Raw genomic sequence first — 21,176 nt, 5'->3', positions numbered from 1 at the left:
AAATTGTGTTTTTTCGGTCACTCTACCTCTAAGGGGGTTATTCGGAGGGGGCGGAAATTAACGACATTGTGTGTGCGTCAAAAATATCTATCGAATAAGATCAAATTGTATTTTTTCGTTCACTCTCCCTTTAAGGGGGTTGGTCGGAGGGGGCGGAAATTAACGGCACTGCGTGCACGTCAAAGATTGCAATCGAATGAGATCAAATTGAGTTTTTTCGGTCACTCTCCCTTAAAGGGGGTTGGTCGGAGTGGGCAGAAATTAACGGTGCTGCGTGCGCGTCAAAGAGTGCAATCGATGAGATCAAATTTGGTTTTTTCGGTCACTCTCCCTTTAAGGGGGTTGGTCGGAGGGTGCGGAAATTAACGGCACTGCGTGCGCGTCAAAGATATCTATCGAATAAGATCAAATTGTGTTTTTTCGGTCACTCTCCCTTTAAGGGGGTTGGTCAGAGGGGCGGAAATTAACGACACACGTGCGCGTCAAATAGATCTATCGAATGAGATCAAATTGTGTTTTTTTGGTCACTCTCCCCTTAAGGGGGTTGGTCGGAGGGGGCGGAAATTAACGACACTGCTTGCGCGTCAAAGAGGTCTATCGAATAAGATCATATTCTGTTTTTTCGGTCACTCTCCCTTTAAGCGGGGTTGTCGGAGGGGGCGGAAATTAACGGCACTGCGTGCGCGTCAAAGATATCTATCGAATAAGATCAAATTGTGTTTTTTCGGTCACTCTCCCTTTAAGGGGGTTGGTCAGAGGGGGCGGAAATTAACGACACTTGGTGCGCGTCAAAGAGATCTATCGAATGAGATCAAATTGTGTTTTTTGGTCACTCTCCCTTTAAGGGGGTTGGTCGGAGGGGGCGGAAATTAACGACACTACGTGCGCGTCAAAGAGATCTATCGAATAAGATCAAATTGTGTTTTTTCAGTCACTCTCTCAGTAAGGGGGTTGGTCGAAGGGAGCGGAAATTAACGACACTGCGTGCGCGTCAAAGAGATCTATCGAATGAGATAAAATTGTGTTTTTTTCGGTCACTCTCCCTTTAAGGGGGTTAGTCGGAGGGGGCGGAAATTAACGACACTGCGTGCGCGTCAAAGAGATCTATCGAATGAGATAAAAATTGTGTTTTTCGGTCACTCTCCCTTTAAGGGGGTTGGTCTGAGGGGTGGATTTTAACGACACTGCGTGCGCGTCAAAGAGATCTATCGAATGAGATCAAATTGTGTTTTTTCGGTCACTCTCCCTTTAAGGGGGAATGGACGGAGGGGGCGGAAATTAACGGCACTGCGTGCACGTCAAAGATTGCAATCGAATGAGATCAAATTGTGTTTTAAGGGGGTCGGTCGGAGGGGGCAGAAATTAACGGTACTGCGTGCGCGTCAAAGAGGTCTATCGAATAAGATCAAATTGTCTTTTTTCGGTCACTTTCCCTTTAAGGGGGGTTGGTCGGAGGGGGCGGAAATTAACGACATGGCGTGCGCGTCGAAGAGATCTATCAAATGAGATCAAATTGTGTTTTTTTCGGTCAATCTCCCTTTAAGGGGGTTGGTCGGAGGGGGCGGAAATTACGACTGTCGCGACGGTGAACGTTGACGAAAAAAGACGAACCAAACCAAACCCAACCGCAAATCAATCCGTTAACGCTCACCGTCACACGGTGGTTTTGCCAAGCCTTCGAGAAACTGCGAACGCAGAAATTTCGAGAAATTGTGTACGCAATGATTAACCTTTGCACGAATAATGCGAACGCGTTCGCAGGACAGACGGACAGACAAACAGACACACAGACAGACAGACGGACAGACACGGTGATTGTATTACTTTGTCCCCTCGGAGAGGTAAAAATGTAGACTTTAAAAACTATTAATATACTCATCCACTTAAGCTGATCTTATAATTTTCAATGAACCTTAATATGTATCGGTGGCTCTGTGTAAGAACAACCAGTCGTACTGGAGGACTCGGGTTCGAATCTCACCCGATGCAATAGCAAGTTGATTTGGACGTTAAGACGTTTACCGTAACCCTCACCACTCGGTCCGTCCCAAAAGTCTTCGTTCTCTTTTATTCGGAGAGAGAGTTCGCTTGGGCCCGTCGTTGGGACCTCATACGCTCCCTGGTTCCCCGGCAGTGTTCGTCAAAGAGCCGCTCACGCTCACGTCTTATTGAGCGGCCAATTTTCGCTCCTCTCTTTTTTCTCTATTTTGAGCGGTGAAATTTTCGCTCCTCTCTTTTTGCTCTTTTTTGAGCGGTGAAATTTTCGCTCCTCTCTTTCCGCTATTTTTTGAGCGGTAAAACTTTCGATCCTCTCATTTTTGTTTTGCGCTCTTTTAAAAAGATATTTTACTGCTCATTTTCGCTCATAATAACAAATCCGCTCACAATGAGATGAGCGGTGCCCAACACTGCCCCCCGGATCTATACATAGTAACAGAAAAACCAACAAAAAATTGGATCAACCTTGAAATCCCAACAAGCTATGTGCGTGTTAAAAAATAGCGAATGACTTTCTGTCGTTCGATTAACAAAAATAACTTTCATCGAATCTTAATTAATTTGGCTGATTACATAATAATTTTAGTTTAAATGTACATAAATTGTAATAAATTATTTTCACAATTAATCGATTCCTTAATTACTCCCGAGCTTCTACATGTATTTATCCGCAATAGAAGGCGCAAATCAATCCCCACAATTTTCGGGTTTTATAGGATTGGCTAAATTGGAATATAGCAAAAAATACCAAACAATTTACAAAAATTTGGGTTTTCGTATTTGATAATGCTTTTCGAAATTTGTCAGTCTTCTAATCTAAATAGTGCTGCGGGAATGGATCTTGGCATAGCGGTAGTGTCATTACAAATTCCGTCTGCTAAGAATTGAGTTATTCGAAGACAAATCTGAAGGAAAACTATTTTATTGTTTAAAATTTTTCCAAAGAAAAGCAATTTATGAAAAAGATTAAAAATATAAAATACATTTTAGAACAAATATTTAAGAGGAACGATAAAAACAACGTCTTTCGTAAGTTCCGTTCTAAATAAGGAGGTATCGTTTTAAATTAAGAGGTGTAGTTCTAAATTTTGGAATTCATTTTTGGTACACGCCTTCAAAATGTCTTCTTCTAGAGCAGGAATTAAGTGCTGATCTGAGGGAAAACACTTTTATTTGGATTAAAATTAAACTGAATGTTTGGTATGAAAAAAGCAAGCAGTCTCGTAGAATTTGTGAACGATGTCTAAAAAAAAACAAACCCGTCCAAATTAGTTGGGGAAAAATACGAAGATGAGAATAAATTGACCGAAAAACCACGTGTTTAATAAGTTTGGTTTTAAAATTCAGAAGATTTTTTCTTCAGAACCGCATTCTATTTTGACTAGGGGGTTCGCGTTCATTGAGACACCCTGGTTGTTATCTCCAATTGGCCGAACTCCCAACTCTTCTAATTTGACGACCGACGGAACACCAGCAAACTCCATAAAGTCATAAAGAGGCTCTTTTTTGATGGCGCTGACATCGACTGAGAGTCTTTCAGTGCCAAGGACCACTTCCCTCTTAACGGGTAGGGTCGCGGTTGGGTTCAGGTCAGTGTGGTGAAATTCGGGTTTTACTACAAGGGCGGAGTCGAGATTTTCAGTGCAAGATTGAATTTGTTCATTTGTCACGCGTCGAAGCTGCACCGAGCAAGAACAAATTCCCCATTGACGACAAAGGCTCTCAATCAACCATGATCGTGACGGTGTTCGGTGTCCTGGATCAGGTTCGTGACCCGTCGAAGCACCACTTTGTTTTGTGGTATGATAATGAAATCGTATGTGAGCTTCGAGGTTTCTTTTCGTGGTGAAGTTCTGGTCGCAAATTGGGCACCTGTGTGGCCCTGCCCTCTGAGCGTGACGCGCTTTTTCGTGAATTAAATTAATCTGGTATCTGGACCTGTATCCGCTCTTTAGACTAGATGATTTATCTCTCGTGTGAGTTCTTTTGTGGGAAATCAGCGGGGTTTTCCGTGCTGAAGCAAAATTACACTGGTCACATTGAAAGTGTTTTTTGCTTGTGTGAGTCCTTTTATGGGTAATCAATTTTATCTTTTGTGTAAATGCTTTACTACACTGGTCACATTGAAATGGTTTTTCGCCCGTGTGAGTACTTTTGTGGATAATCAAACCGGTTCTTTGTGCAGACGCGAAATTACATTGGTCACATTGGAATGGTTTTTCGCCCGTGTGAGTTCTTTTGTGGGTAATCAAATCGGTTTTTCGTGCAGACGCGTAATTACATTGGTCACATTGAAATGGTTTTTCGCCCGTGTGAGTTCTTTGGTGGATAATCAAATGGCATTTATGTGCAGACGCGTAATTACATTGGTCACATTGAAAAGGTTTTTCGCCCGTGTGAGTCCTTTTGTGGGTAATCAAATCGTATTTACGTACAGACGCGTACTTACACTGGTCACATTGAAATGGTTTTTCACCCGTGTGAGATCTTTTGTGGATAATCAAACAGTTCTTGAATGCAGACGCGTAATTACACTGTTCACATTGAAATGGTTTTTCACCCGTGTGAGTTCTTTTGTGGATAATCAAATAATTTTTTTGTGCAGACGCGTAATTACACTGGTCACATTGAAATGGTTTTTCACCCGTGTGAGTTCTTTTGTGGATAATCAAATAATTTTTTTGTGCAGACGCGTAATTACATTGGTCACATTGAAATGGTTTTTCGCCCGTGTGAGTTCTTTGGTGGATAATCAAATGGCATTTATGTGCAGACGCGTAATTACATTGGTCACATTGAAATGGTTTTTCACCCGAGTGAGTTCTTTTGGGGATAATCAAATTGAATTTTTGTGCAGACGCATAATTACACTGGTCACATTGAAATGGTTTTTCGCCTGTGTGAGTTTTTTTGTGGATAATCAAATCGGGTTTTCGTGCAGACGCGTATTTACACTGGTCACATTGAAATGGTTTTTCGCCCGTGTGAGTTCTTTTGTGAACAATAAAATGTCCCTTATTGTTCGTGGCATAAACGCTCTCAGTGCACTTGTGTGTCTTCCCTTCTCGGCCGCTCATTTTGACAGTTTTACACAAAGTCTCTTTTGGTTGAGGAATCTGTCTCGCTGCTTCGACTGGCAGGATTTGTTACGTGGCTTTTAAGGCCTAACCCAAATAAAATTTCAAGTTCTCCAATCACGAAATGGATTTGGCGGTCACCACTTCTGAAAGTCATGAATTAAATTAAATATTGTTCACTAACAACGGAGGAAGCAGTGAAAATACCTTGGAAATTTGGGGCCAAATGACGGAAACCAAATAGTTTAAATAAAGGAAAATATATGATGAATAATTAAGCTTTCGCGTTCAATTTGAAATTGAGAAAGGCACCTCCAGTCGTTACATTTAGATAACTTTATATACATTTTAGAATGGCTGTTAACATTTTTGAACAATTCGCTCTCGCTTTGTGTAATTTTTGGTAAGAGATACAGTGTCCATGGCCCGCCGCAAGTATTTTCAAAATAGATTGAAAATTTCAAAACTGTATGTATTTCCTTTAACTCCGGCGAAGCGTCTACTGACATCGTTAATTTGCCGAAAAGACTACCTCCATAAATATAGCTGTGTTTCGAGGCACTCCACCCCAGTACGCCCCCCAACCCCTTTTTCCCATGGGATAATTTCCGTGGCAACCTTTTCCCCATAGTCGAACCACCGCAGTAAGGCACCCTCCCCCTTATACCCATGGGATAATTTCCGTGCAACCCTTTACTCCATAGTCGAACCAACGCAGTAACGCCCTTCCTCCCCTTTTTTCTCATGTGACAATTACCAGGGTACCCCCAGTAAGGCCCTTCCCCCCCCCCCCCGTTTTCAACTAAGGTTTAAAATTGAAATTTAACTAAGGTTTAAAATTGAAATGTAACTAAGGTTTAAAATTGAAATTTAACTAAGGTTTAAAAATGAAATGTAACTAAGGTTTAAAATTGAAATTTAACTCAGGTTTGAAATTTAAATGTAACTAAGGTTTAAAATTGAAATGTAACTAAGGTTTAAAATTTAAATTTAACTAAGGTTTAAAATTTAAATTTAACTAAGATTAGGCCTTCTCAATTCGAGTACCAAAATATCTCTTTGACCAATCTAAATATTTAAGAAGCCCCGAATGAATACCATAAGAATAAAATCTCCTACAATGTTGAGGTTTTTTCATATAATCAAAAAGGTCAGCCACCTTCTTTCAAGTGTACATTTTTGGGGGTATTATCTAGGTGTATATTTTAATTTTTAAAGTGCATTTTTGTAGTTCTTGGATAATTTTTAGTTTAATAGGTTTAAAATCACATTGTTTTAGTTAGTTTCTGCCACAAAAATGGCACCTTTTCCAAACTATTGTTATTTACATTTTGTTTCTGCCACAAAAATGGTACATCTAGTTCCTGCCACAACAATAGCACCTTTTCCAAAATATTGTAATTTACATTTAGTTCCTGCCACAAAAAAATCCACCTTTTCAAAAATATTGTTATTTATATTTAGATATTTCTTTGCATTTTGTTGTTCAGTAAATGCAGTTTATACTTTAGTATATTTAGTACAGTTTACACATTTCGTCCAGCCATTTAGTTTCCGCCACCAGTCCTGAGGTATCCATTATATTTATGGAGGTAGTCGTTGCCCATTATAGCGTGTCTTTATTCACCTTGGTCGCAGAGTTGCCATTTGGGCTATTTTCTCGCCCAATTGGGCTCGTTTTTAAAGCTGTACGCAGTAAAAAATGGCTTGGGCGGGAGGCGGATTTTTGGGCTTGTTTTCATGTTTCGACCGCTTCCACGAAATAGCGGCGGCCCAGTGGTCTAGGGGGTAATTCTATCAAAGAATGGTGAAAATGAGGGGAAAGTTGAATGGAAAACGCTGTCTCTTTAATGCCATAAACCCTAATAAGTAACAATCCATTGACCACTTAAGGAGAAAACCGTTTCTTGGAAAAATATGGAGTTTTGAGTAAAAATATTATAAGTCTACAATATTAAAATATTGAAAATCTTATGAAAATACTTGTTCTGGGGTTGTTATTATTTATATACGGTGATTATTTGAACAAACTTCGCGCTACTAGATAAAATTTGTCTATAAATTATGGGGGAGAAGTTGGGCTCTATTTTGAAAAACATTTTCAATGGTGGGCGGTTTTTTGGGCTTGTTTTATTTCCTTTTGGGCTGCTGGACGTAAATTTTATCTGGCAACTCTGCTTGGTCGTTGCCGATGTCAGTAGACGCTTCGGAGTTACGGGAAATATATACAGTTTTGAAATTTTCAATCAGATTTAAAAAATACTTGCGGCGGACATTTAATTTTTTTTAATATTTGTTTTGAGCTCCCCATGGTCTAATTAGTCGGAATCAAGTGTTTTATGAGGGAGTTAGGTAGAGAGCAATCCTACCAGTGTATGTTAATTGAAGACATTATTTCCTTTTTTTGATTATTGTTTAAAATCACATTAAAATGTTTTATAATTAAGCTAGGTCCATAGATCAATGTTTTTTAGGAAGGATCTTCAAACTAGGCCTTCGTTGGGAAATCATTGAAAAAATTAAATAAGATTTTAAAAGCCTTATACCTGTTTTCGAGGATTTGGAAAAATATCAAACAATAAAAGTTTAAAATCGGGGGTATTTCGAATTTACCTTGGAAGGATCTTCAAACTAGGCCTTGGTCAGGAAATCATTGAAAAAATTAAATAAGATTTTAAAAGCCTTTTACCAGTTTTTGAGGATTTTGGAAAAATATCAAACAATAAAAGTTTAAAATCGGGGGTATTTCGTATTTACCTTTAACGTAAATATAATAATTAAATAAATTTGAAAATGGTTCCGCAGTAGTTTTAGGACTTTAGTATCGCCGTCATTTCGCCGAAATAGATTTTATCAGAGGAACATTTGAGATATCGTGGTACTCGCGAAATAAAAATGTTGAACTATACAAACAACGAAAAACTACCATAGATGGCGGTAGCTATGCAATTTTTAAATAAACGAAAGTAAGCTTACAAATCACGAAAAATTATCAAGCTATAGAACTAAAATGGCTAAAAATAAGTAACACAAAGACACATTTACCGATCATTCTTTGAAAGATAAAAGTTATGAAATTTTAAATAATGAGAGAATCGACGTTTTTCAAATTAAAGCTGGGGTCTATACTTTAGCGGGTTATATTTCGAAATCCGCGCACGACACCATCTTGTTTTTTTACATATATTGTTCTCCTCCAAGCGACCTATCTACTCGCGAATTTGTAGCCGGTGAGCTCGTTAATTATAAAAGTTATGAAATTTTAAATATTAAGAGAAACGACGTTTTTCAAATTAAAGCCGGGGTCTATACTTTAGCGGGTTATATTTCGAACTCGGCGCACGACACCATCTTGTTTTTTACATATTTTGTTCTCCTCCAAGCGACCGATCTACTAGCCAATTTGCAGCCGGTGAGCTCGTAAATTATAAAAGTTATGAAATTTTAAATAATGAGAGAATCGACGTTTTTCAAATTAAAGCTGGGGTCTATACTTTAGCGGGTTATATTTCGAAATACGCGCACGACACCATCTTGTTTTTTACATATATTGTTCTCCTCCAAGCGACCTATCTACTCGCGAATTTGTAGCCGGTGAGCTCGTAAATTATAAAAGTTATGAAATTTTAAATAATGAGAGAATCAACGTTTTTCAAATTAAAGCTGGGGTCTATACTTTAGCGGGTTATATTTCGAAATCCGCGCACGACACCATCTTGTTTTTTACATATATTGTTCTCCTCCAAGCGACCTATCTACTCGCGAATTTGTAGCCGCTGAGCTCGTAAATTATAAAAGTTATGAAATTGTAAATAATGAGAGAATCGACGTTTTTCAAATTAAAGCTGGGGTCTATACTTTAGCGGGTTATATTTCGAAATCCGCGCACGACACCATCTTGTTTTTTACATATTTTGTTCTCCTCCAAGCGACCGATCTACTAGCCAATTTGCAGCCGGTGAGCTCGTTAATTATAAAAGTTATGAAATTTTAAATATTAAGAGAATCGACGTTTTTCAAATTAAAGCCGGGGTCTATACTTTAGCGGGTTATATTTCGAACTCGGCGCACGACACCATCTTGTTTTTTACATATTTTGTTCTCCTCCAAGCGACCGATCTACTAGCCAATTTGCAGCCGGTGAGCTCGTAAATTATAAAGGTTATGAAATTTTAAATAATGAGAGAATCGACGTTTTTAAAATTAAAGCTGGGGTCTATACTTTAGCGGGTTATATTTCGAAATCCGCGCAAGACACCATCTTGTTTTTTACATATATTGTTCTCCTCCAAGCGACCTATCTACTCGCCAATTTGCAGCCGGTGAGCTCATACATTATAAAAGTTATGAAATTTTAAATATTAAGAAAATGTACGTTTTTCAAATTAAAGCCGGGGTCTATACTTTAGCGGGTTATATTTCGAACTCGGCGCACGACACCATCTTGTTTTTTACATATTTTGTTCTCCTCCAAGCGACCGATCTACTAGCCAATTTGCAGCCGGTGAGCTCGTAAATTATAAAAGTTATGAAATTTTAAATAATGAGAGAATCGACGTTTTTCAAATTAAAGCTGGGGTCTATACTTTAGCGGGTTATATTTCGAAATCCGCGCACGACACCATCTTGTTTTTTACATATTTTGTTCTCCTCCAAGCGACCTATCTACTCGCGAATATGTAGCCGGTGAGCTCGTAAATTATAAAAGTTATGAAATTTTAAATATTAAGAGAATCGACGTTTTTCAAATTAAAGCCGGGGTCTATACTTTAGCGGGTTATATTTCGAACTCGGCGCATGACACCATCTTGTTTTTTACATATTTTGTTCTCCTCCAAGCGACCGATCTACTAGCCAATTTGCAGCCGGTGAGCTCGTAAATTATAAAGGTTATGAAATTTTAAATAATGAGAGAATCGACGTTTTTAAAATTAAAGCTGGGGTCTATACTTTAGCGGGTTATATTTCGAAATCCGCGCAAGACACCATCTTGTTTTTTACATATATTGTTCTCCTCCAAGCGACCTATCTACTCGCCAATTTGCAGCCGGTGAGCTCATACATTATAAAAGTTATGAAATTTTAAATATTAAGAAAATGTACGTTTTTCAAATTAAAGCCGGGGTCTATACTTTAGCGGGTTATATTTCGAACTCGGCGCACGACACCATCTTGTTTTTTACATATTTTGTTCTCCTCCAAGCGACCGATCTACTAGCCAATTTGCAGCCGGTGAGCTCGTAAATTATAAAGGTTATGAAATTTTAAATAATGAGAGAATCGACGTTTTTAAAATTAAAGCTGGGGTCTATACTTTAGCGGGTTATATTTCGAAATCCGCGCAAGACACCATCTTGTTTTTTACATATATTGTTCTCCTCCAAGCGACCTATCTACTCGCCAATTTGCAGCCGGTGAGCTCATACATTATAAAAGTTATGAAATTTTAAATATTAAGAGAATCGACGTTTTTCAAATTAAAGCCGGGGTCTATACTTTAGCGGGTTATATTTCGAACTCGGCGCACGACACCATCTTGTTTTTTACATATTTTGTTCTCCTCCAAGCGACCGATCTACTAGCCAATTTGCAGCCGGTGAGCTCGTAAATTATAAAGGTTATGAAATTTTAAATAATGAGAGAATCGACGTTTTTAAAATTAAAGCTGGGGTCTATACTTTAGCGGGTTATATTTCGAAATCCGCGCAAGACACCATCTTGTTTTTTACATATATTGTTCTCCTCCAAGCGACCTATCTACTCGCCAATTTGCAGCCGGTGAGCTCATACATTATAAAAGTTATGAAATTTTAAATATTAAGAAAATGTACGTTTTTCAAATTAAAGCCGGGGTCTATACTTTAGCGGGTTATATTTCGAAATCCGCGCACGACACCATCTTGTTTTTTAGATATATTGTTCTCCTCCAAGCGACCTATCTACTCGCCAATTTGCAGCCGGTGAGCTCGTAAATTATAAAAGTTATGATGTTAATTTTGAAAAAAATTATTTTCTGGGCAATATATTTGATATTTGGTGTCATCTTCATCAATTCTTTATTCTAAATTAGGTCTTATTCTTCTTTTGCAAATAGAGAATGTAAAATATTGACTAACATGTAGATATGCGGGATCTTGTAGTCCTGTTCAATATGTGTATTACCTAAATTAATTATATGTAACACTTATGTAGCTTAATTCTTTAACATTTCTAGCTCGATTTAACTTTAAAATTAGAACTTCAAAGAACAACGAGCGATTAATGTGCGGCAGTTGTTTTTTGAATTATACCGCAATCGGACAGTTGCATTTTTGGTCTCCTAAAAAGAAGCATATGCCTTTAAAGTCTAGTTCCTACTTGGCGAATTTTCGAGTTTCGCGATGAATTTAACTTTCGCCGTAGCTTCTTGCTTTATTAAATTTCGTTCGAAAGCGTTAATTCTTCTCGCTAAAACTTCATTTCGCGCCGTAAAAGTGGTCGTTAACTTCCTTTTCTGATTTTACCCTTTTAGTTAGACAATAGATTATTCAGTCAGCTAGGATTAGTTACTGAACAGCAAAAAGCTCTCCAAATTCTTAAAACCTTCATCAGCGCCAAAAGCTCTTCACCCTTCTTTCTGGCAGTTTTCTATATAGATTATTGTTAGTTTTTTAGTAACTTAATGTTAATGTCCAAACCAATTAGTTTCTCTTCGATATCATCTTTAAAAAAGTAGAAAGCTCTTCTTTATTATAATATGTATGGAAGGTGCTTATAGCTCTCGCCACGTAAAGGCTGGTTTGATCGAGGCCTCTAGAAATTTTGAGAACATCAGGTTGTGAATTGGCTATCGAGTTACCACCATTTTATATTTTTTCGCTTTCAGGACAAGCGTATTTAATTTTTAATTTAAGCTGGACCCCACAATAAATAACTACTCGAATAAATGGGTGATCCAAAATAAAGCATGTATTTTTTTAAACTGTTTCCTTTTAATCAAAATTTCTACAGATATGTATAATTTCCTTTTTGTTATTGGGAAATTAAACATATCCCCATCTTTCCCTTTTTGTGGCTATTTCTAAGGCCTTGCGAAATTTGTTGGAAATTCCGAGTGCTCTTTCGATTTTTATTCGCGCAAAAAAAAAAATAAGAAGATCGCTTCTCCCCCTTGGTCGCTTACTGAACATCACATTTCGATATTTCTAAGGTCTTTCACAGTACGAGAGGCCTCTACCTGCTTATCAGGAACATGGCATACGCCAACAGCTAGATCTACCCCTCGTGGATGCGAAATTTGTTGGAAATTCCGAGTGCTCTTTCGATTTTTATTCGCGCAAAAAAAAAAATAAGAAGATCGCTTCTCCCCCTTGGTCGCTTACTGAACATCACATTTCGATATTTCTAAGGTCTTTCACAGTACGAGAGGCCTCTACCTGCTTATCAGGAACATGGCATACGCCAACAGCTAGATCTACCCCTCGTGGATGCGAAATTTGTTGGAAATTCCGAGTGCTCTTTCGATTTTTATTCGCGCAAAAAAAAATAAGAAGATCGCTTCTCCCCCTTGGTCGCTTACTGAACATCACATTTCGATATTTCTAAGGTCTTTCACAATACGAGAGGCCTCTACCTGCTTATCAGGAACATGGCATACGCCAACAGCTAGATCTACCCCTCGTGGATGCGAAATTTGTTGGAAATTCCGAGTGCTCTTTCGATTTTTATTCGCGCAAAAAAAAAAAATAAGAAGATCGCTTCTCCCCCTTGGTCGCTTACTGAACATCACATTTCGATATTTCTAAGGTCTTTCACAGTACGAGAGGCCTCTACCTGCTTATCAGGAACATGGCATACGCCAACAGCTAGATCTACCCCTCGTGGATGCGAAATTTGTTGGAAATTCCGAGTGCTCTTTCGATTTTTATTCGCGCAAAAAAAAAAAAATAAGAAGATCGCTTCTCCCCCTTGGTCGCTTACTGAACATCACATTTCGATATTTCTAAGGTCTTTCACAGTACGAGAGGCCTCTACCTGCTTATCAGGAACATGGCATACGCCAACAGCTAGATCTACCCCTCGTGGATGCGAAATTTGTTGGAAATGCCGAGTGCTCTTTCGATTTTTATTCGCGCAAAAAAAAATAAGAAGATCGCTTCTCCCCCTTGGTCGCTTACTGAACATCACATTTCGATATTTCTAAGGTCTTTCACAGTACGAGAGGCCTCTACCTGCTTATCAGGAACATGGCATACGCCAACAGCTAGATCTACCCCTCGTGGATGCGAAATTTGTTGGAAATTCCGAGTGCTCTTTCGATTTTTATTCGCGCAAAAAAAAAATAAGAAGATCGCTTCTCCCCCTTGGTCGCTTACTGAACATCACATTTCGATATTTCTAAGGTCTTTCACAGTACGAGAGGCCTCTACCTGCTTATCAGGAACATGGCATACGCCAACAGCTAGATCTACCCCTCGTGGATGCGAAATTTGTTGGAAATTCCGAGTGCTCTTTCGATTTTTATTCGCGCAAAAAAAAAAAAAAGAAGATCGCTTCTCCCCCTTGGTCGCTTACTGAACATCACATTTCGATATTTCTAAGGTCTTTCACAGTACGAGAGGCCTCTACCTGCTTATCAGGAACATGGCATACGCCAACAGCTAGATCTACCCCTCGTGGATGCGAAATTTGTTGGAAATTCCGAGTGCTCTTTCGATTTTTATTCGCGCAAAAAAAAATAAGAAGATCGCTTCTCCCCCTTGGTCGCTTACTGAACATCACATTTCGATATTTCTAAGGTCTTTCACAGTACGAGAGGCCTCTACCTGCTTATCAGGAACATGGCATACGCCAACAGCTAGATCAACCCCTCGTGGATGCGAAATTTGTTGGAAATTCCGAGTGCTCTTTCGATTTTTATTCGCGCAAAAAAAAAATAAGAAGATCGCTTCTCCCCCTTGGTCGCTTACTGCACATCACATTTCGATATTTCTAAGGTCTTTCACAGTACGAGAGGCCTCTACCTGCTTATCAGGAACATGGCATACGCCAACAGCTAGATCTACCCCTCGTGGATGCGAAATTTGTTGGAAATTCCGAGTGCTTTTCGATTTTTATTCGCGCAAAAAAAAAATAAGAAGATCGCTTCTCCCCCTTGGTCGCTTACTGAACATCACATTTCGATATTTCTAAGGTCTTTCACAGTACGAGAGGCCTCTACCTGCTTATCAGGAACATGGCATACGCCAACAGCTAGATCTACCCCTCGTGGATGCGAAATTTGTTGGAAATTCCGAGTGCTCTTTCGATTTTTATTCGCGCAAAAAAAAAAAAATAAGAAGATCGCTTCTCCCCCTTGGTCGCTTACTGAACATCACATTTCGATATTTCTAAGGTCTTTCACAGTACGAGAGGCCTCTACCTGCTTATCAGGAACATGGCATACGCCAACAGCTAGATCTACCCCTCGTGGATGCGAAATTTGTTGGAAATTCCGAGTGCTCTTTCGATTTTTATTCGCGCAAAAAAAAAATAAGAAGATCGCTTCTCCCCCTTGGTCGCTTACTGAACATCACATTTCGATATTTCTAAGGTCTTTCACAGTACGAGAGGCCTCTACCTGCTTATCAGGAACATGGCATACGCCAACAGCTAGATCTACCCCTCGTGGATGCGAAATTTGTTGGAAATTCCGAGTGCTCTTTCGATTTTTATTCGCGCAAAAAAAAAAAAAATAAGAAGATCGCTTCTCCCCCTTGGTCGCTTACTGAACATCACATTTCGATATTTCTAAGGTCTTTCACAGTACGAGAGGCCTCTACCTGCTTATCAGGAACATGGCATACGCCAACAGCTAGATCTACCCCTCGTGGATGCGAAATTTGTTGGAAATTCCGAGTGCTCTTTCGATTTTTATTCGCGCAAAAAAAAATAAGAAGATCGCTTCTCCCCCTTGGTCGCTTACTGAACATCACATTTCGATATTTCTAAGGTCTTTCACAGTACGAGAGGCCTCTACCTGCTTATCAGGAACATGGCATACGCCAACATCTAGATCAACCCCTCGTGGATGCGAAATTTGTTGGAAATTCCGAGTGCTCTTTCGATTTTTATTCGCGCAAAAAAAAAATAAGAAGATCGCTTCTCCCCCTTGGTCGCTTACTGCACATCACATTTCGATATTTCTAAGGTCTTTCACAGTACGAGAGGCCTCTACCTGCTTATCAGGAACATGGCATACGCCAACAGCTAGATCTACCCCTCGTGGATGCGAAATTTGTTTGAAATTCCGAGTGCTCTTTCGATTTTTATTCGCGCAAAAAAAAAAAATAAGAAGATCGCTTCTCCCCCTTGGTCGCTTACTGAACATCACATTTCGATATTTCTAAGGTCTTTCACAGTACGAGAGGCCTCTACCTGCTTATCAGGAACATGGCATACGCCAACAGCTAGATCTACCCCTCGTGGATGCGAAATTTGTTGGAAATTCCGAGTGCTCTTTCGATTTTTATTCGCGCAAAAAAAAAAAAAATAAGAAGATCGCTTCTCCCCCTTGGTCGCTTACTGAACATCACATTTCGATATTTCTAAGGTCTTTCACAGTACGAGAGGCCTCTACCTGCTTATCAGGAACATGGCATACGCCAACAGCTAGATCTACCCCTCGTGGATGCGAAATTTGTTGGAAATTCCGAGTGCTCTTTCGATTTTTATTCGCGCAAAAAAAAAATAAGAAGATCGCTTCTCCCCCTTGGTCGCTTACTGAACATCACATTTCGATATTTCTAAGGTCTTTCACAGTACGAGAGGCCTCTACCTGCTTATCAGGAACATGGCATACGCCAACAGCTAGATCTACCCCTCGTGGATGCGAAATTTGTTGGAAATTCCGAGTGCTCTTTCGATTTTTATTCGCGCAAAAAAAAAAAAATAAGAAGATCGCTTCTCCCCCTTGGTCGCTTACTGAACATCACATTTCGATATTTCTAAGGTCTTTCACAGTACGAGAGGCCTCTACCTGCTTATCAGGAACATGGCATACGCCAACAGCTAGATCTACCCCTCGTGGATGCGAAATTTGTTGGAAATTCCGAGTGCTCTTTCGATTTTTATTCGCGCAAAAAAAAAAAATAAGAAGATCGCTTCTCCCCCTTGGTCGCTTACTGAACATCACATTTCGATATTTCTAAGGTCTTTCACAGTACGAGAGGCCTCTACCTGCTTATCAGGAACATGGCATACGCCAACAGCTAGATCTACCCCTCGTGGATGCGAAATTTGTTGGAAATTCCGAGTGCTCTTTCGATTTTTATTCGCGCAAAAAAAAAATAAGAAGATCGCTTCTCCCCCTTGGTCGCTTACTGAACATCACATTTCGATATTTCTAAGGTCTTTCACAGTACGAGAGGCCTCTACCTGCTTATCAGGAACATGGCATACGCCAACAGCTAGATCTACCCCTCGTGGATGCGAAATTTGTTGGAAATTCCGAGTGCTCTTTCGATTTTTATTCGCGCAAAAAAAATAAGAAGATCGCTTCTCCCCCTTGGTCGCTTACTGAACATCACATTTCGATATTTCTAAGGTCTTTCACAGTACGAGAGGCCTCTACCTGCTTATCAGGAACATGGCATACGCCAACAGCTAGATCTACCCCTCGTGGATGCGAAATTTGTTGGAAATTCCGAGTGCTCTTTCGATTTTTATTCGCGCAAAAAAAAAATAAGAAGATCGCTTCTCCCCCTTGGTCGCTTACTGAACATCACATTTCGATATTTCTAAGGTCTTTCACAGTACGAGATGCCTCTACCTGCTTATCAGGAACATGGCATACGCCAACAGCTAGATCTACCCCTCGTGGATGCGAAATTTGTTGGAAATTCCGAGTGCTCTTTCGATTTTTATTCGCGCAAAAAAAAAAATAAGAAGATCGCTTCTCCCCCTTGGTCGCTTACTGAACATCACATTTCGATATTTCTAAGGTCTTTCACAGTACGAGAGGCCTCTACCTGCTTATCAGGAACATGGCATACGCCAACAGCTAGATCTACCCCTCGTGGATGCGAAATTTGTTGGAAATTCCGAGTGCTCTTTCGATTTTTATTCGCGCAAAAAAAAAAATAAGAAGATCGCTTCTCCCCCTTGGTCGCTTACTGAACATCACATTTCGATATTTCTAAGGTCTTTCACAGTACGAGAGGCCTCTACCTGCTTATCAGGAACATGGCATACGCCAACAGCTAGATCTACCCCTCGTGGATGCGAAATTTGTTGGAAATTCCGAGTGCTCTTTCGATTTTTATTCGCGCAAAAAAAAAATAAGAAGATCGCTTCTCCCCCTTGGTCGCTTACTGAACATCACATTTCGATATTTCTAAGGTCTTTCACAGTACGAGAGGCCTCTACCTGCTTATCAGGAACATGGCATACGCCAACAGCTAGATCTACCCCTCGTGGATGCGAAATTTGTTGGAAATTCCGAGTGCTCTTTCGATTTTTATTCGCGCAAAAAAAAAATAAGAAGATCGCTTCTCCCCCTTGGTCGCTTACTGAACATCACATTTCGATATTTCTAAGGTCTTTCACAGTACGAGAGGCCTCTACCTGCTTATCAGGAACATGGCATACGCCAACAGCTAGATCTACCCCTCGTGGATGCGAAATTTGTTGGAAATTCCAAGTGCTCTTTCGATTTTTATTCGCGCAAAAAAAAAATAAGAAGATCGCTTCTCCCCCTTGGTCGCTTACTGAACATCACATTTCGATATTTCTAAGGTCTTTCACAGTACGAGAGGCCTCTACCTGCTTATCAGGAACATGGCATACGCCAACAGCTAGATCTACCCCTCGTGGATGCGAAATTTGTTGGAAATTCCGAGTGCTCTTTCGATTTTTATTCGCGCAAAAAAAAAAAAATAAGAAGATCGCTTCTCCCCCTTGGTCGCTTACTGAACATCACATTTCTATATTTCTAAGGTCTTTCACAGTACGAGATGCCTCTGACTGCTTATCAGGAACATGGCATACGCCAACAGCTAGATCTACCCTCGTGGATGCGAAATTTGTTGGAAATTCCGAGTGCTCTTTCGATTTTTATTCGCGCAAAAAAAAAATAAGAAGATCGCTTCTCCCCCTTGGTCGCTTACTGAACATCACATTTCGATATTTCTAAGGTCTTTCACAGTACGAGAGGCCTCTACCTGCTTATCAGGAACATGGCATACGCCAACAGCTAGATCTACCCCTCGTGGATGCGAAATTTGTTGGAAATTCCGAGTGCTCTTTCGATTTTTATTCGCGCAAAAAAAAAATAAGAAGATCGCTTCTCACACTTGGTCGCTTACTGAACATCACATTTCGATATTTCTAAGGTCTTTCACAGTACGAGAGGCCTCTACCTGCTTATCAGGAACATGGCATACGCCAACAGCTAGATCTACCCCTCGTGGATGCGAAATTTGTTGGAAATTCCGAGTGCTCTTTCGATTTTTATTCGCGCAAAAAAAAAATAAGAAGATCGCTTCTCCCCCTTGGTCGCTTACTGAACATCACATTTCGATATTTCTAAGGTCTTTCACAGTACGAGAGGCCTCTACCTGCTTATCAGGAACATGGCATACGCCAACAGCTAGATCTACCCCTCGTGGATGCAAATTTGTTGGAAATTCCGAGTGCTCTTTCGATTTTTATTCGCGCAAAAAAAAAATAAGAAGATCGCTTCTCCCCCTTGGTCGCTTACTGAACATCACATTTCGATATTTCTAAGGTCTTTCACAGTAAGAGAGGCCTCTACCTGCTTATCAGGAACATGGCATACGCCAACAGCTAGATCTACCCCTCGTGGATGCGAAATTTGTTGGAAATTCCGAGTGCTCTTTCGATTTTTATTCGCGCAAAAAAAAAATAAGAAGATCGCTTCTCCCCCTTGGTCGCTTACTGAACATCACATTTCGATATTTCTAAGGTCTTTCACAGTACGAGAGGCCTCTACCTGCTTATCAGGAACATGGCATACGCCAACAGCTAGATCTACCCCTCGTGGATGCGAAATTTGTTGGAAATTCCGAGTGCTCTTTCGATTTTTATTCGCGCAAAAAAAAAAAGAAGATCGCTTCTCCCCCTTGGTCGCTTACTGAACATCACATTTCGATATTTCTAAGGTCTTTCACAGTACGAGAGGCCTCTACCTGCTTATCAGGAACATGGCATACGCCAACAGCTAGATCTACCCCTCGTGGATGCGAAATTTGTTGGAAATTCCGAGTGCTCTTTCGATTTTTATTCGCGCAAAAAAAAAATAAGAAGATCGCTTCTCCCCCTTGGTCGCTTACTGAACATCACATTTCGATATTTCTAAGGTCTTTCACAGTACGAGAGGCCTCTACCTGCTTATCAGGAACATGGCATACGCCAACAGCTAGATCTACCCCTCGTGGATGCGAAATTTGTTGGAAATTCCAAGTGCTCTTTCGATTTTTATTCGCGCAAAAAAAAAATAAGAAGATCGCTTCTCCCCCTTGGTCGCTTACTGAACATCACATTTCGATATTTCTAAGGTCTTTCACAGTACGAGAGGCCTCTACCTGCTTATCAGGAACATGGCATACGCCAACAGCTAGATCTACCCCTCGTGGATGCGAAATTTGTTGGAAATTCCGAGTGCTCTTTCGATTTTTATTCGCGCAAAAAAAAAAAATAAGAAGATCGCTTCTCCCCCTTGGACGCTTACTGAACATCACATTTCGATATTTCTAAGGTCTTTCACAGTACGAGAGGCCTCTACCTGCTTATCAGGAACATGGCATACGCCAACAGCTAGATCTACCCCTCGTGGATGCGAAATTTGTTGGAAATTCCGAGTGCTCTTTCGATTTTTATTCGCGCAAAAAAAAAATAAGAAGATCGCTTCTCCCCCTTGGTCGCTTACTGAACATCACATTTCGATATTTCTAAGGTCTTTCACAGTACGAGAGGCCTCTACCTGCTTATCAGGAACATGGCATACGCCAACAGCTAGATCTACCCCTCGTGGATGCGAAATTTGTTGGAAATTCCGAGTGCTCTTTCGATTTTTATTCGCGCAAAAAAAAAATAAGAAGATCGCTTCTCCCCCTTGGTCGCTTACTGAACATCACATTTCGATATTTCTAAGGTCTTTCACAGTACGAGAGGCCTCTACCTGCTTATCAGGAACATGGCATACGCCAACAGCTAGATCTACCCCTCGTGGATGCAAATTTGTTGGAAATTCCGAGTGCTCTTTCGATTTTTATTCGCGCAAAAAAAAAAATAAGAAGATCGCTTCTCCCCCTTGGTCGCTTACTGAACATCACATTTCGATATTTCTAAGGTCTTTCACAGTACGAGAGGCCTCTACCTGCTTATCAGGAACATGGCATACGCCAACAGCTAGATCTACCCCTCGTGGATGCAAATTTGTTGGAAATTCCGAGTGCTCTTTCGATTTTTATTCGCGCAAAAAAAAAATAAGAAGATCGCTTCTCCCCCTTGGACGCTTACTGAACATCACATTTCGATATTTCTAAGGTCTTTCACAGTACGAGAGGCCTCTACCTGCTTATCAGGAACATGGCATACGCCAACAGCTAGATCTACCCCTCGTGGATGCGAAATTTGTTGGAAATTCCGAGTGCTCTTTCGATTTTTATTCGCGCAAAAAAAAATAAGAAGATCGCTTCTCCCCCTTGGTCGCTTACTGAACATCACATTTCGATATTTCTAAGGTCTTTCACAGTACGAGAGGCCTCTACCTGCTTATCAGGAACATGGCATACGCCAACAGCTAGATCTACCCCTCGTGGATGCGAAATTTGTTGGAAATTCCGAGTGCTCTTTCGATTTTTATTCGCGCGCAAAAAAAAAATAAGAAGATCGCTTCTCCCCCTTGGTCGCTTACTGAACATCACATTTCGATTTTTCTAAGGTCTTTCACAGTACGAGAGGCCTCTACCTGCTTATCAGGAACATGGCATACGCCAACAGCTAGATCTACCCCTCGTGGATGCAAATTTGTTGGAAATTCCGAGTGCTCTTTCGATTTTTATTCGCGCAAAAAAAAAAAATAAGAAGATCGCTTCTCCCCCTTGGTCGCTTACTGAACAT

The 21,176-nt window shown here is 40.2% G+C and overlaps 1 protein-coding gene across 3 annotated transcripts; it reads right to left on the bottom strand.

Annotated features, from left to right (window-relative positions):
• Positions 1-2,902: 2,902 nt before the first annotated feature.
• On the bottom strand, positions 2,903-7,907 carry LOC149935072 (uncharacterized). 3 transcript variants are annotated; one of them, XM_090181296.1, is made up of 2 exons: positions 7,833-7,907; positions 2,903-5,221 (listed from the first exon to the last, which is right to left on the bottom strand). In XM_090181296.1, the coding sequence occupies exon 2, from the start codon at positions 5,073-5,075 to the stop codon at positions 3,342-3,344; it is 1,734 nt and encodes a 577-aa protein (XP_090037422.1). In that variant the 5' UTR covers positions 5,076-5,221; positions 7,833-7,907; the 3' UTR covers positions 2,903-3,341. The 3 variants fall into 3 exon arrangements, with proteins under 3 accessions (XP_090037422.1, XP_090037420.1, XP_090037421.1); XM_090181294.1 differs by lacking the exon at positions 7,833-7,907 and adding an exon at positions 7,689-7,764; XM_090181295.1 differs by lacking the exon at positions 7,833-7,907 and adding an exon at positions 5,283-5,823.
• Between the last annotated feature and the right edge of the window lie 13,269 nt (positions 7,908-21,176).

This window comes from Leiobunum rupestre, chromosome 7, assembly GCF_980474605.1.
Source record: "Leiobunum rupestre chromosome 7, qqLeiRupe1.1.hap1, whole genome shotgun sequence".
Classification (NCBI taxonomy): Eukaryota; Metazoa; Arthropoda; class Arachnida; order Opiliones; family Sclerosomatidae; genus Leiobunum; species Leiobunum rupestre.
Note: the sequence above shows the minus strand (reverse complement) of the source record. Positions and strands in the feature narration are given on the sequence as shown.